Source organism: Myodes glareolus, chromosome 7, assembly GCF_982192425.1.
Source record: "Myodes glareolus chromosome 7, mMyoGla1.1, whole genome shotgun sequence".
NCBI classification, from domain to species: Eukaryota; Metazoa; Chordata; class Mammalia; order Rodentia; family Cricetidae; genus Myodes; species Myodes glareolus.
The window spans coordinates 21,092,406-21,107,816 of record NC_142032.1 but is presented as its reverse complement, the minus strand read 5'-3'; the positions used below and the strand labels follow the sequence as shown (position 1 = coordinate 21,107,816).

Here is a 15,411-nt window from a genome sequence, read left to right as displayed (position 1 = left end):
CAGTTAGCAACCTCCTGAACCTCTGCCTCAAAGCCTTAGCAACCCTGGCAAAGGTGAACCGAACCCAAAGATGGGCTCCTCTCAGTTCCCAGTGTCAGCCTAAGAATGTTGTCAGTACAGGAGCCTGTAGTGGACACCTGTGCCAACGGCAGTGGGCTTTCCTTCTCCCTCTCCCGCTCCCCAGCCAGGCTCATCAAAATGCTGGAAACTTTTTTTTTTCCCAGAATGCCTTTCAAAGGGAGAACTGAGAATTGAGAATTTTGGTAATATTTTCAGCTTAAAGCCAATCTTTCCCTCAAAGGGTATGAGGCAACCCCTGACTGTTTAACCACCTTCTCAGGAGAGTTAACCAGAGAGGGAGGGAGGGAGAGAGGAGGCTGCTGAGGGTTTTCACCAAGTCTGAGCTGAGGCCCTGGCCATGAATTGAGCCAATAGGGGTAGCAGGGAGCTGGACCAGGGACTCTCTCCGTGGAACTCCCTCTGCACCTGGCTTATCCCTCCCCATTGCGGGTAATCAACTTATAAACGTTTCACCCCATGCATATGAAATTTCCTGCACATACCTCTTATCAGGGTAAGGTCCTGTCAAGGCCTCTGGCGGCTTCTTTCTGCTCCCTCACCCCTACCCATCATTCCCCAGTGTAGGCTGATTGACACTTTCCAGGCTGCTCTACCAAGTCGCTTCCCTGTTGCTGGGAGCAATCTGTGGAGCCTGCTATGGCTTAGCCAGGGGTCTTCCTGGTCCTGTTTCTTCTCTCTACCTTCTGGACTTACATTCATCCTTATTCCTAGTTCCTGGCTGGACCCTCCTCTAGTCCCATCTCCTGACATCCCGGTTTCTCCTGCCCCCAGCTCTTGATCTCGCCTACAGCCCTCCAAGACTGGGTCTATCACTCAGTCAGCAACACATTTGCTAAATTTTAACACGAACTGTTTTCTGACAGTAGAAATCTTGGGGTGGGAGCAGAGAGATGGCTCAGCTGACAGAAGCACTTGCCACACGGGTCTGATGACCTGAGCTCCATCCCTGGGGCCCACGTGAACCTCCACAAGGTTGTTCTCTGACCCACGCATACCTGCCATGGCATGAGCACACCTCCTTCCCCAAAATAGAGATAATAATAAAAAAATAAAGTTTTCCAAAGAATGGAAATATATTGGGCCTCAAGTGCCTTCAGAGTAATTTTACACACAGGACTTCATTGTCAGGGGTGGAAGAGTGCATCCCAGGGACTCATGGGAAGTCATGACATGCACTGGTCAGGACAGTTAGTGCTCCTGCCTAAAACAGGTGGCTTATCCTGGTCCTGGGACCAGATTTAGGCCAAGGCTGAATCCAGACCAGAGAGCCCAATATAGGTTCAGATCACACAGCCCTACATGTGCAAAACCAAGAAAACCAGATCATGGGCTAAAACATGGGGAAAGCCTTGGAGAAGATAAAGTGTCTTAAGAGCCTGCAACCTATACTACCCTGACTCCACCCTAAAGAGTACAACCTTTAGAGACAGCCCCTCACACGTCACAACAGTGACTTTACCCCCCGCTCTGCCACATTTCCCGTGCCTGTGAATAGATCATCACACAGTTAAGCCAGCTATCAGCAGAACTGTGTCCACTGGGGACATTTCCCGACCTCCCCTCAGGGCTTCCCAGAAACCCCTCAGTTTCTGCAGCTGAGTCAGTACACCTCTTCTGAGCTACTAGAGCTGGGGTGGCATCGGGACCCCTCTGATCAGGGTCTTCTTGCCCAAGGGCTCCAAGCACTGCCTTCGATGCTGGCACTACCCGAGCCTACAGGTGCCCCACGGGCACTCGCTGGTCGCTCTGGTGTGTACAGCTGTACAGACTTAGCTCATCGGTGGTGATGTCAGGGCCACAGACAAAGCTTCCTTTGGGAGAGATGGAAGAAGAGGGCTGCAAGCAACAAGTGGGCCTTTTGCATGCATTGTTTATCAACATTCAGATGACGAAGAGTTTGGCCAATTTCAGAAAGACTTTCCATATTTTGTGGAAACACAGTGCCACGCTGTCATGGAGAGGGAAGGATGGCACGGTACCCTCCAGAGATGCAGCTGGATGGGGTGAAGCAACCCTGGGCTCTGAGCCACACGATCTAGGTTTTGGTACAGCCTTTGCCACTTTGAAGTTGTATGGTCTTGGAGAAGACAAATTTTCTGGTCTCCATATTCACATGCCTCTTTATCCTGCCAGGCTCCGTTTCTCCATTCTGGCAATGGGATACTATGGCTTGTCCTCCCCGCTTCCCAGGAAAAGCCCAAGAGATGCAATGTCTGTGGCAGCTCCTTCCAACTTGCAGATGTTCCGGGTGGGATGGATTTGTCAGTGTCAAGCAGCCACAGCCAAAGGAACTGAACTTCGGACCTGTGTCACAGCCATAGAAGGTGTCTGAAGGCCCTGGCCCCCTCTGAGGCTGAGTATCCCTCATGGGTTTAATGCCATTGGAGGGAGGGGAGAGAACAAGACAGTCACTGCCATTAACTCTGTTCTGATGACTTCCCATAACCCTGCAGCTCATGTGTGGAAACCTATACCAAGGTACGCTTCCTTCTGGAGGTCAGTGGTGAATAGTCACAGGGTCCCCTAACTCCCATGACTTCCCATCACTTTCCTTTAAGTCCTAGTGAGATCTGCAGTAGTTGTGCATGACATGTGTCATTCAGCATAAAGTCCTCCAACCCCTCAAGGTTGAGACAAACCTCAGGATCTCCTCCGTAAGGGCTGGACAGTAGTCAGTCAGGAATATCACATGCGTACACATGTACAGACACACACATTGAATATCTATCACGTGCATACACAGGTACACACACACATTGAATTTCTATCATGTGCATACACAGGTACACACACATTGAATTTCTATCACGTGTGTACACAGGTACACACACACATTGAATATCTGTCGTGTGCATACACAGGTACACACACACATATTGAATATCTATCATGTGCATACACAGGTACACACACACACTGAATGTCTACCTAGCATGAAAGCACCACCATTCCCTTAGTCATTCATCCATTGGCGATCACCTATACATTTTCAGAAGAGTTCACAAGTTTTAGTGGCCCTGAACCAGAGAAGTTCCTGTACACAAAACACTGCAGTACGCCCTTCAACAGCTGATCTTGGTTCAGAACGACTGCAAAAGTATCGTATTAATGAGAGAGTTGATCCCTGATCTCAACGCAACCATCTGAGACACCCTGCTGAAACAAATCTTATTTCCAGTAATGAGACCCTAAAAAAGCACAGCTTGGCAAGAGTTTGGTTTCTATTTCTTACTTTCTGTTTTTCCTCCTAAAACAAGTAAAATAAAATAACAATAATTAGGGATTATAAACTAATATTTTTAACCAAAGTCACCTTAACTTTTAAATTGTACATAATATTTATTATATGTTATATACTTTTACATACTTTTATGTTATATATTAAATTCAAGGCCATTTTCACATAAATATGTAATATACTTTAAGCATGCCCCTGCCACTCCACTATCTTCCCCTTTCACCTCCCTCAGAAAGTTTCTCTTCTCCTTTCAAGTCAATATGTGTGTGTGTCCATAACATTTATGATCATAAAAATCACTCATATATTTGTGTGTATATTCACTCATAAAAATGTGTGTGTCTATAACATTTATGATAATAAAATCATTCATGTATTTGTGTGTACATATACTCATATATATGTGTATATATACACATATATATATATGTATATATGTATATGAGTGGTTTTACTCATTTATAAGTCTAGAACTTGCACACAGAAAGAAAAAGAAACCCTAGAAGCCTCCTGATTTCCTTCCTGGTTGAGCAAACTTCCCCTGGCCAAGTCACACCAAATATGTACCACACATCAGTAAGAAAGATGGAGAGCTTCTGGTTCACGCTGTTGAGAAAGCAGCAGGTAGAAAACTGAACAAGTAAAGATGAGATTGCTGATCCGAACCCAAGGCTTCCCCCAGGAAACAGAGACCTCCCCTGCATCCTGGTTGTGTGGAAGGCTGAACAAGAAAACCTTCACATCGGGTGAAAGTTGAGATCAGCACCTATACAATGACATTTTCCATTAGCACTTTGTACCTAGGGAAAGAATTAAAAACCAATCTCCAGGACTTTGTACAAAGGTACAGTTATATGCACTGAACCAGGAGACCTGAGCCTTAACATCTTAGAACTATTTCACAGTGAAAGAAAGGTCAAGCCGAGAAAGACTCTGGCTTCTACTCACCATCTCTACCAGGCTCCCTTGGCAAGCTTCTCTGCCACTGGCACTGTTGGCCAGTGTCTCCCATTTGTAGGACACCAGCTGGGAATGCTGCGGGGGCAGGGCTAGAGATAGTCCTAGGAAAGCCCTTGCCACACCATGTACGGTCAGGGGAGTAGCCAAGCACTCAGCTGTGGCGCTTCTGTCCCCTGCACACTGCACGTGGCTCGAGCCCTTCTCTGTTTTTATGTTCTGTCCATTTTTACTACGCAGCAAAGAAGTCACAAGCTGGTGTGAGAGTTCGGAGCTCTGGCAGCTGGCAGTTTATTAGAAACAATGGGTGACAGGACAGCGACAGGACTGAGAGACGGCTCAGTAGTTGAGATCACACACCACTCTTGGAGAGGTCTGGAGCTCAGTTCCTAGCATTCCCTTTAGACAGCTCCCAACTGCTGTAACTATGGCTCCAGGGAATCCTTCATCTTCTTCAGACCTCTGTGGACACAGACGTACCACACACGTTTGTGCGCTCTCTCTCTCTCTCTCTCTCTCTCTCTCTCTCTCTCTCTCACACACACACACACACACACACACACACACAGAGAGAGAGAGAGAGAGAGAGAAAATGAAATAAATCTTTTTCTTAAAAAAGGACGTGAAGACTGAGGTTGGCTGCTCTACCTCCAGCTGACAGGTGTCACACTAAACACATTCCTAGCCATGACATGGGCAACATGACATTGGTATCAGCACAAGGCATGGCTGCATGAAAGGTACTGAGGACGCTCAGTGTGAGGCAGGGCTGTGGTTACCGCAGTGGACAACACACCCAGCAGTCCACGGCCAGCCTCCAGCTTTCTGTCCTTGCACCTTGAGAGCAAGTCTCTTAGAGCTGAAGCTTTCAATAGCTTATGATTTCTGTCATGAGTTTGCCTCTTAAAACAGTGAGTTGTAGGGCTGGAAGGACAGCTCAGTCTGCAGCATACCCGTCAAGCACTGAAGGGATTGGGGAGACAGGATGTCCCTACATCTCTGGAATAATACTGGCCAGTCAGCCTAGCTGAACTGATGAACCCCAGATTCAGTTAAGAGACTCCCCCTCAAAAACTAAGGTGTGGAGAGATAGAAGAGGCCAATACCACGGCAACATTAATCTCTAACCTCCACACACTCACGTACAAACAAGCACACACACACACATACATACACACACACGAGAACATGCACTACATACATACAAGCACACGACACAGTAAGTTGCTAACAAAAAGAATTACAATAAATAATCCAATCACTTCATCAAAGCCAAGAGAGGACAGTAAAGTCGGGTAAAGAGAAGAAAAAGCTGAAATGGTCAGGAAGGCTGGATCAGCCTTGGCTGGACACAGACCTATAGACGTGGCACACGTGCTGTGCACTCAGGATCTCAGGCTGGTGCGAACACAGGCACAGAGTGCAGGCTGGGCATGCACACAGAGCAGTTTAATGTGACACTGGAAGGGACCTGGAATGTCTTCAATTAGGAGGGCTTTTCATCTTACCTGCATAACTCAATCCCATGGGTGCTTAGGAGGCCAAGGCCCTACCAGTTGGGGCAGGGTGCATCCTAGATGCTAATGAGTAGTCGGGGCGTGGGGGGGGCAACAGTCACTGTTGTCATCGGTCAACTGAAATGTGCCAGGCATTGGGTCACTCTACTGGACAAGACTTATGTGGCCTCTGTCTCTGGAGGCTTCCAGTTCCCAAGACCACAGTTATAGTCAGACTTTCTTTGCGTTGCCAGTTCCCAAATAATGACACAGAGACTTGTTTCTAATTATGAAAGCTTGGCCTTTCTTAAGCTTGTTCCTAGTTAGCTCTTAGAACTTAAGCAGTTTCTATTAATCTACATTCTGCCACGCAGCTTCTTGCCTCTTCTCCGCTCTGTATGTCTGATTACCTCTGTGTCTCGCTTCTGTATGTCTGTATGTCTGCATGTCTGTATGTCTGCATTCTGTATGTCTGATTCCCTCCGCGTCTCGCTGGCTTAATCCTGCATACCTCAGATTCTTCCCAAGTTCCTCTCTCTCCCTGAAAGTCCCATCTATTCTCTCCTGTCTAGCTATTGGCCATTCAGCTCTTTATTAAATCAGAAGGAACCTTAAGCAGAGACAGATCTTCACAGTGTACAGAAAGATTATTCCACAGCACACAGTGACTAAACTAAATATAATGGTACTTAGAAGTCACCAAGTCAACACAGTGAGACCCACACATAAAGCCACCACGGCTTCTGTAAGAGCTGAGAGCGCTCACCCAGCCTCCACCTCGGAATCTGTAGACTGGAAGGTTAATCACTACACCTGTTCCAAGCCTCCAAGCCAGGCGCTAGATTTTCTTGTAAAACAGAATTATAGGTGGGCACGAGAACTTTACCAACAGCCTTGGTTCATGCCCTGTGGCTTGGCTATGGATGCACAAGGCCACTAGGATCTTCCTGATTCTTTCCGTTATATACTCACAGATCCCCAACTCTGTCTGATGGGCATGCCGTCTCTTTGGAGGAATGGTTGGCACCTTCGGTTAAGTGGTGCTTCACTGTAAACACCGTGCATCGGTCATCATGGATCAAATGTAGTGGAGCATGTAGGGGAGAGAGAGCCAAGGAATGGGCCCTGGAGACAGTGGGGTGGCTCCTAAGGTTTCGACAACAGCAATTTCTGATGGTCCTCTGAGTATGTCCTTAGGAATGTGTGTTCCAAAGTGTCTCCGCCCTTTTGCCAACTGATGGACTCTCTCTCCCAGCGCAGGTCCCTCCAATGCCCAGTGCATTAAATGTGTTTCAAGTGTACTGAATGTGTTCTACCAAGGAAAGAGGATGAGTGAGGTCAGCAGGCTCCCCTCCTCTGGGCCTACAGACACTCCTTAATCTACAAGGCAGTTCTATGCCCAACAGTAAGCTGGAAACAGCTTAAGTCAAAAACACATGGAACACATCCAACCCCCCAAACTCACAGCTTAGCAACACCGGTGCAGTGACATCTTGCTGCCACTTGTGACCTCATGGTGCCACAAGATTATCTCACCACGCATTGCTTGCTCAGTCAAAAATGAAAATTTGGAAGCACAGTTTCTACCAAATGCCTATCATTTTTATACCATTGTAAAGGTCCCTCCCCCTCCCCCGCAAAACTGTTCCATGTAACTGTTGTTAAGTTTGGGGTTTTCTGTGTTGGGCCTAAGGAGCATCCCCTTAGAAATAGCAGAAGGAATGTCCTTCGTGGGTGAGAGTTTGGGGACTTGAACTCTGATTCTCCAACCATTTATATTTCCCTTAAATTTAGACATGCCCAGTCACACTGATGATTTGCTAGGCAAGAGCTTGGTCATCTTAAAAAGTTGTCTCTGTCAAAATGCTAAGTGGCTGCCTAGATTGAAAAAAAATCCCATATGCAGTGTGTCTTCTAAGCAACAGGGTGCCTATTCACGTTTCTGGTACCTGTTAAGTCCAAGATCAAGGTCCCAGCAATGTTGATGTGTGAAAAGGGTTCATGTCTGGTTCATGGACAGCCTTGTCCTTGCTTTGCTCTCATGGTAACAGAGAAAGGGAGTTGTCTTTACATAAAGGCTCACCCCCAAATATTATCACTCTGGGGCCAGGTTTTGGCTCACCTCCAAATATTATCACACTGGGGCCAGGTTTTGGCTCACTTCCAAATATTATCACACTGGGGTCAGGTTTTGGCTCACCTCCAAATATTATCACACTGGGGCCAGGATTTGGCTCTCCCCCTGATATCACACGGGGGTCAGGGTTTGGCTCTCTTCCTAATATCATATGGGGGTCAGGGTTTGGCTCTCCCCCTGATATCACACTGGGGTCAGGGTTTCACTGTATTCATGTGTAGTCCAAAAATACTATCATAGTGGACTTGTTCTGATTTTTCCAAATGTTCTCTAAACTGTCAGTAGCGGAGACTGGAGAGGTGGCTCAACAGTTAAGAGCATTGGCTGCTCTAGACAAGGACCTGGGTTCAGTTCCCATTACCTACATGGTGATTCATCTATCTCTGTAATTCTGGTTCCAGGGAATCATATGTCTTCTTCTGACCTCCGATGATATCAGGCACATACATAGTACACATAGATACATACATGTAGGCAAACACTCAAACACAGAATAAAAATAAATATATATTTTTAAAAGGTCAATGTTATCTGAACCAGTAACACAAACTCAGAACACAGAGGCAAATCCACATTTTTTAATGAAACCATCATTTTTAGACATGAATTACCATCTCCCCATGTTCTTGCCATCTGACATTTTACATGAAATGTAAAGTTACTCAAAATAAAAAATACCCTTATATGTATGGATAACACTTTAAAAAAATTTTAGATTTTCAGGGTAATTGATCAGAAGTTTGATCACAATCCTCAAAGCAAACTTCAAAAACATCCATGGATGCTGAAGGACCATCTCTTCCCAAACTCCATGAACAATACCAAGAACTCCAAAGAGCTGCAAAGGGGCCAAACTGACAGCTTGCTCTTAGGTGAATTTTCTGGATACCTGTGTTTGGAGAATTATCTAAACAGGCTGAGTAACTTATGGATACCATGACTGTGTAATGGGGACCTCTGAGAGAAAAACTTTAGAGAAAATAGTGACTCAATGCATAGCCTCATCTCAGCTGTTTGGAGTCTTCCACCCTGAGGTGCAGGTTCTAGCTTCTGCTAATTCAGAGTACACTAGAATTAGTGCCAGAGACCCACGTTCCATATACTTCCTTAGGTCATTCATCGCAGAGGCAGTTGTTGGGTCTTAGAGCTCCATGACACCCACAGGCTTGGTCCCAGATAAATGGACAGCAAACTAAAGGATTATCCTCGAGCCCCTTTATTCACGCATACCCAGGGACATTTTCAGCAAGGCCACTGAGCAATCAGAAGGGCCAAAGTGGGGGCACCTGGGTCCTTCTGCAGAGTAAACCATTCTTGGAAGCTGGCCTATGGTTCTTTGCAGGACCTGTGTCATGTGTGGATTTCTGTGGGTGTCAACTTCCAGAGAAGGGGCCCCCAACAGCCCTTGTTGAGTCAGAGACTGTCTTCTGGGACTCTGTCACTCACAGGCCTACACCAGGGCTTCCATGAGAGCCGCATTGTTCTAAGTCGGCCTCTGCTGAAGCTATGCGCTTGTGAAATCACTCACACTAAAAGAATTATCAGCGTGTCACCAAGGCGACAAACCCTCTCTCTCCCCGACTCCCATTTTTCATGGAGTTTGTCAATCTCATTTAGACTTCTAAAGGTTAAAAACACAGAATTTTTATCTCTGTGGAATGAGGTTGGTGACAGACACCTTATGCATCCTGATTTCTGTTCCACCCTTGATAGACAAAATGAGACAAAAATAATAAAACCTACACACACACACACACACACACACACACACTCGCACTAGAGAAGTGGAATCTACCACAGTGGGCTGATGGGTCCAGAACAATGGGATAAGCTGTCTCTTTTGCAATGGATAAAACTCTCCCTGGGTGGGTACAATAATCAAGACGTGAGGATGGAGGCCGAGCCTCGGTTCAGGGTCAAGAGAAGCTCTCGGTTTCGAAGGGAGAGGGTAATGTGTGGGGCCAGCACCAGATTTGATGACAAGCCACAGCCAGTGCCTCGGCACTGTCATGCTGCCCTGATTAAGGCTTGGATAGCTGATCCTTACATACATAGATACATATATACAGACATACATTATTATTAATAATAATAATACTTTGATTTTTTTTTCGGGTTTAAGAACAAAATACCCCCAAGCGTTTCTTTCCCCTGTCTTTGTTTCATTCTAGTTTTTGCTCCCAGCAATCTCTCAATCGGGTATCAGATTGTAATATTGCGACCTCTTTAAGAAAGAGAAACCTTCAGATTTCACAAACACTTTGTTTAAAATGGTGGCCCATCGTAAAGGGATTTTGGTGCTCGGGAGCTACGCCCTCTCTAACGGAATCACTCTCCTTGTGCCGCCCTGTGTATACCACCAACCCAACAGGACTTGCAGTTATGTAAACAATAGTTTAAAAGTATTCCAACATAAATGCTCTTGTAAAGCTAACATACCACAGCTCTTAGCTCATAATGCCCAGAGGTGCCTTAATGAAATGCCATTCAAAACTACCTCACTAGTTCAATTATACCTTGAGGTGCTAGAATTCTGTAAACATCACCCTCTACACTTCTCTAGAACAAGGGCTGGAGTGTTGAGAATCCTGCTCACAGGTTGATGGCCGCATCCCGCTTAATGGCGGCAAGGTTGCCAGTGCACTCTTTAACCTGTCGGGCGACACGAAGTACGCCACAGACTGACTTGTTCCAGAAGATGGCGACACTTACATAACTTGGAATTACTAGTTTTCACCTAACGAGACCTAGATTGTTCCTGAGATGACTTTGGCAAGTCTTGTGGATGCTGTTTGAATGGGCTGTCCAAGGGTCGAGGCTCACTAGAGCAGGTACCTCCACAGTTGGGGGTGCTTGGAAGCCAGCGGAAACCCCAGCATAGGTGATATCCTCTCAGCCTCTGAGTGCCATCTCAGCAACCTGGGGTGCTCGCTAGAGAGCATTCTCCTGGGAGTGGCCACGGATTCTCTCTTGTGAATGGAGATTAATGATAGGAGCACCCTAGAGGAGGCAAGGATGGCCAATGGCAGGGAAAGACATGAGGTCTTCCAAATCCATGATGCTGGTTCCCAGGCTAAGCCTCCTCTCTCTGTGTGTGCACTGGGATGCCTCTTTAACTCTTGTGTTTGTAGCCTCATGTTTCCTGATTGGCTTGACTCTGGAAGGGCTAAGTAAAATCTTTCAGCAACTCTTGGAACAATTTAGCTACTGCCACGCTTTTATCCTCGATGCCCAGTGCTGATAGGAGGCAACCACGTCATCAGAGTAGGCTCATGATGCCTGTCACCTAGGGAAGCCAGTCCAGAGTTGAGGAGGGGGTAGCCCAGGCCGGCCTTTTGCCCCATGGGAGCAAGGGTTGGAGAACGAGTATGAAGAAGTACAGCTAGCTTGGTTGCTAACTTCAAATTTTAACCTCCTTAGAAGCCGCAGTTCCGAACACTGCAGCCGGAACCAACAGGACACTGGTTCTCTTCCTGGAGGCCAAAGGCAGGTACTTTCACCCAGATATATAGTTTCAAGGACGTAGTTTGAGTGTTTGCTGTTGAGAAAAATACTGTACACTGGGGGCTACTCATTCCCAGGTGTTTAAAGCATCCCTAGACTCTGTCTTCCCAGGACCCGGACGCTATTTCCTCATGTGCAGGGCATCCTGGAACTTGGTGCTGGTGTATTGGGCGTGAAAGCCTTTCTTGTTGATGGTGTCGTCTGTGTGGAACCGGATCATCAGAGAATCCCCTGCAGAGTAGATTTCCTCTAATGGCTGAGGACAAGAAAAAGGCAAGTTAGATTTTAGGCCAGTCTCTTATCGTTGGCAAGTAGAGGAGGGTGTACTGAGATGGTGCCCAACGGTGGCTATGGCTGCCAGGAGGTCACCAGAAGCTCTGGTGGGCATTTAAGCAGGCTCCTTGTCTGTGGAGGTCCAAAAATGTGATCCTATTCCACCTCGTCTCAAGGTCAGAGAGTTTCAGGTTGCTCAAAGTTGTCGACAACTGTGGCTACGCACCCTGACCTAGTGTGGGGTTAATTGGTGTTTTGGACATTAAGATGGCCCATAGAGGAATATCCTTTCCACCCTGGCCAAAAGTCAGAGAATTCAAGCATATTTTTGCTTCTTCTTTTGTATTATAAGGTTTGACCTAGGGAGTAGCTGCCTTCAGGATCCTTGGTCTAGGGCAGGTTCACTGCCTAAACTAGAGAATGCTTTTCTCAAGAATTAATGGCTTGATGTCTCAAGTATTGAATCAAGCAACTGTTCTAGTTGTCCTTTGTATCATGTTAAAGCAGTCTTTTGTCTTCTCCCCGGACCCTTCCCCATTGTATTGGGGCATAAAAGTGTATAGAAAATTAAACATGGGCAGACTCAGAACTCAGCATGTAGCTTGCACTGAGCTGTCCTCTGATACTATCCTATGTCTCTATGTTTCTTTCTTATTTCTTATTCTTTCTGTTCCTCCTACTTTTCTAATCCTCACGCCCCTACCTTGGAACGTAGGGACCTGCCACAGCAAGGATTACAACAGTAGTTACCCCAAAAAGGTGGCTCCCAATCTATGACAGCTCAATACTTGTCAAGGAAGATCCCTTGAGCCCTGCTTTACATAGCTGAGCCTAGACACGTAGCACATACAGCATCTATGTGCTACCAGGGCACAGGCAGGCCTGACACTGCGCTAACCACATCTGGATCTCATCCAATGCCAACTTCACAAGTATGTAATAAGGCAGGTACGTGTACGGATGCCGCATCACAGAGGTCAGCAGGATCCACACTCAGGCATTTCTGACTGTGAAGCTGGCTCTGTGGCTCCTCCTGCTCTGTGATTTTTAACGCTGTGATGTATCTGCCAGGAAACCTGGAGCGGAGACCATTGTTCAGGTCTACATTATGTCACGGCCAACAAGTGGGTGGAGCTGCTATGCTTGTCAAGAGACTTGTGACAGGTCATCTGGAATGGCATTAGAGCCAGATGCCAAGGCCACTGCCTGCCCAGATCCTAGGGATGCCAAAGGGAACTTCTGGCTAATTAAGATCTCCAAGGGGCTCCTCTCCATGGACTCCTTGGTTCCAGAAATTTTATCAAAGGTGGAGGTCTCACCCGGTTGTTCTTTCTTTTGAGGAGGACAAGGAAAGGCAGAAGGATAACCATTCAGGGACAGGAACACCAGGCTGAATATCTGTTTTGCACCAGGAGCAGTGGTAATTCCAAGATGGTTTGCGTAAGCCCAGGCAAAGAAGCATGGGCGATCAGCAGAGACAAGGGCTGAAGCCCAGGACAGACAGGGTGTCATGTGGTGCCGCTGGGGGATGGCTAGGACATTGTACTCACTTGTTCCTACACCCAGTGAGCCCAGACTACATGTCTACTGTGAGTCGGGTACCAGCAATATAGTGAGCCCAGGAAGTGGGTAATAAAGAGGAAAGTAATGACCTTGAATGTAAACATTGTGTTTATACCAGGAATAATTTGTGATCCTCATAGACTCTTGGTTTTGCTTATGATAAGAAGTGCAAATATAGATAAACACAAAGAAGTAATAAAACCCAAGGGCCAAATAAAAGTGAGGGAGAGGACTCAAAAACAGAGGCGACGTGAGAAAGGCTAGTCTTCTTTGCATGATGTTCCCTGGCTGCCTCCCCAACTGTCTCTGGGGATTCTCCTTTCTACTCTGCCACAGAAAAACGGACTTCTGGATGTGGCTCACAGTGGCAGGATTCCAGCTAGGCATGCCATCAGGAGGTAGCCTGGGCAACCCTCAGACTCACCCCTGAGCCGCAGAAGCGGCCAAGCCTGGGCGCCGAGCTGTCGTAACCATCGTAGGCCTCCATGTAGTCATAACCACAGTCTGCCTCCTCCTCGACTTCAAAGGTCCGGAATACCAGCTCCACTCCGTAGCCGTCCTCGGCCATTATTACCCAGTCACAGTGGGCCTGGCTCGGGTAGTTGTTGTCCCCAAACTGGGCATGAGAATAGAGCTCTTTGGTCTGCACTTCAGCCATTAATCTGCCCCCGCACTCTGCAGTAGAGACAGCAAAGAGTCATTCTTTCCGTGGTCGCCCAGAGCCTGAGCGGCAGACCACCACTTCCAATCACAGGAGAGGTTAAATCAGCAACCTCACCATCCTACTGCCGAGGCAGTGGTATAAAAGGCAGGACTCCCTGGGGTATCCAAACGGGCCCGAGAATGCCGCTGAAAAAGGCTAGCTGTTGCCCTCTCTCCACCAAGGGGGGAAAGGAGCCGAAGGGTGGGTGGCTTGCCTGACTGATTGTAGGGTTGTGACTGATTTGATTACTCCAAGCCTTGGGAGGTACTGGAAGCAGAAAGGGCTCCCACTGGCTGTAATTTGTGATGTCTGCCAGTAGAGGGCGATAAAAGCACATCAAAACAGCTGAGCCAAACAGCACAAAAACCTGTTTCTACAGGAAGGGATTGTGAATGCAGGGTTGGGGATGCAGTAGAGGGGTGGCAGTGGAGATGCAGAGGCACTTCTGGAGAAGATTGTAAATTATTTCATTCTTAACATTCCAGCTGGAGTTGTTCGCCTGGGTTGGCTCGGCCCTGTCCAACTCTGAGTCCTTATTCCAACTACCGTCTCTTCATGTCTGACCTGCCTTTCAACTCATGAGACACAAGGAGCACAGAGAGGGCAGAGTGTCTTCCTCTCCACCTGCTGCACCACCCTTACCCACCACCCCAGGTTAGGCACTTGTCCTGCAGTACCTTCCTGCCCATTCTCCCATTTGCTTTCTGGGCTGGGGTGACTCTATGTCCTTGTGGTTCTCAAACCCTGCCCTGTCCCTTGAGGTAACCCTATGTACCACAAGCCCTGCTATAAATAGTTCCTTTTATTAAATTCTGCAAATATTTCCCAAGTATGCTCCAACTTCCCACTGAGACCCTAACCCACCCACCCCGGGCACCTATGTTCTATTTTACTTTAGTCTATGTGTAGGGATGTTTTGTCTTTCTGTATTTATGTGTGCCATGTGCTTTTAGTGTCTGTGAACACCAGAAGACATCAGATCCCCTGAAACCGGAGTTACAGACAGTTGTGAGCCACCATGTGGGTGCTGGAAATCGAACCCAGGTCCTCTGTAAGAGCAGCCGGTGCTCTGAACCACTGAGCCAGCTCTCTGTCCTGCAAGGACGAGAGGATGAAATCACTCATCTGTAACTCTAAACCACTGTGGAGGAAGTATAGATCCTCCAGTGTCTACAGAAGGTCTCATGAAGTGGGGGGTGTCTGCCTAAGAAGGGAGAACTGGGCATGGTGCTGCCGTTCAGTTTGCTCTGAGTCATGTGTTCTAGCCCTGACTTAAGGGGGTGGAGGAAAAGGGAGAGGGGCTGTTAAAAAGGATGGCAGTGTCCCACCATCATAACCTCCTGCCCAGGACCACAGACAAAAGCCACAGGCAGGTTCCTGAGCAGCCTCTGGCTCTGCCACAATTAAATGCCAGGATTTAAGGGCCTGCATTCCTCCACAGGGCTAAGACTGAAATGGC

The 15,411-nt window shown here is 47.3% G+C and overlaps 1 protein-coding gene across 1 annotated transcript in view; it reads right to left on the bottom strand.

Moving 5' to 3' along the window:
• Positions 1–8,528: 8,528 nt before the first annotated feature.
• Positions 8,529–15,411, bottom strand: part of Tll2 (tolloid like 2) — a 109,799-nt gene continuing 102,916 nt past the window's right edge. The window contains exons 20-21 of the mRNA XM_048452863.3: positions 13,674–13,924; positions 8,529–11,669 (exon numbers count right to left, since the gene is read on the bottom strand). Of these exons, the coding sequence (XP_048308820.2) occupies positions 11,535–11,669; positions 13,674–13,924 (386 nt within the window). The 3' untranslated portion in view covers positions 8,529–11,534. The remainder of the gene's footprint in view (positions 11,670–13,673; positions 13,925–15,411) is intronic.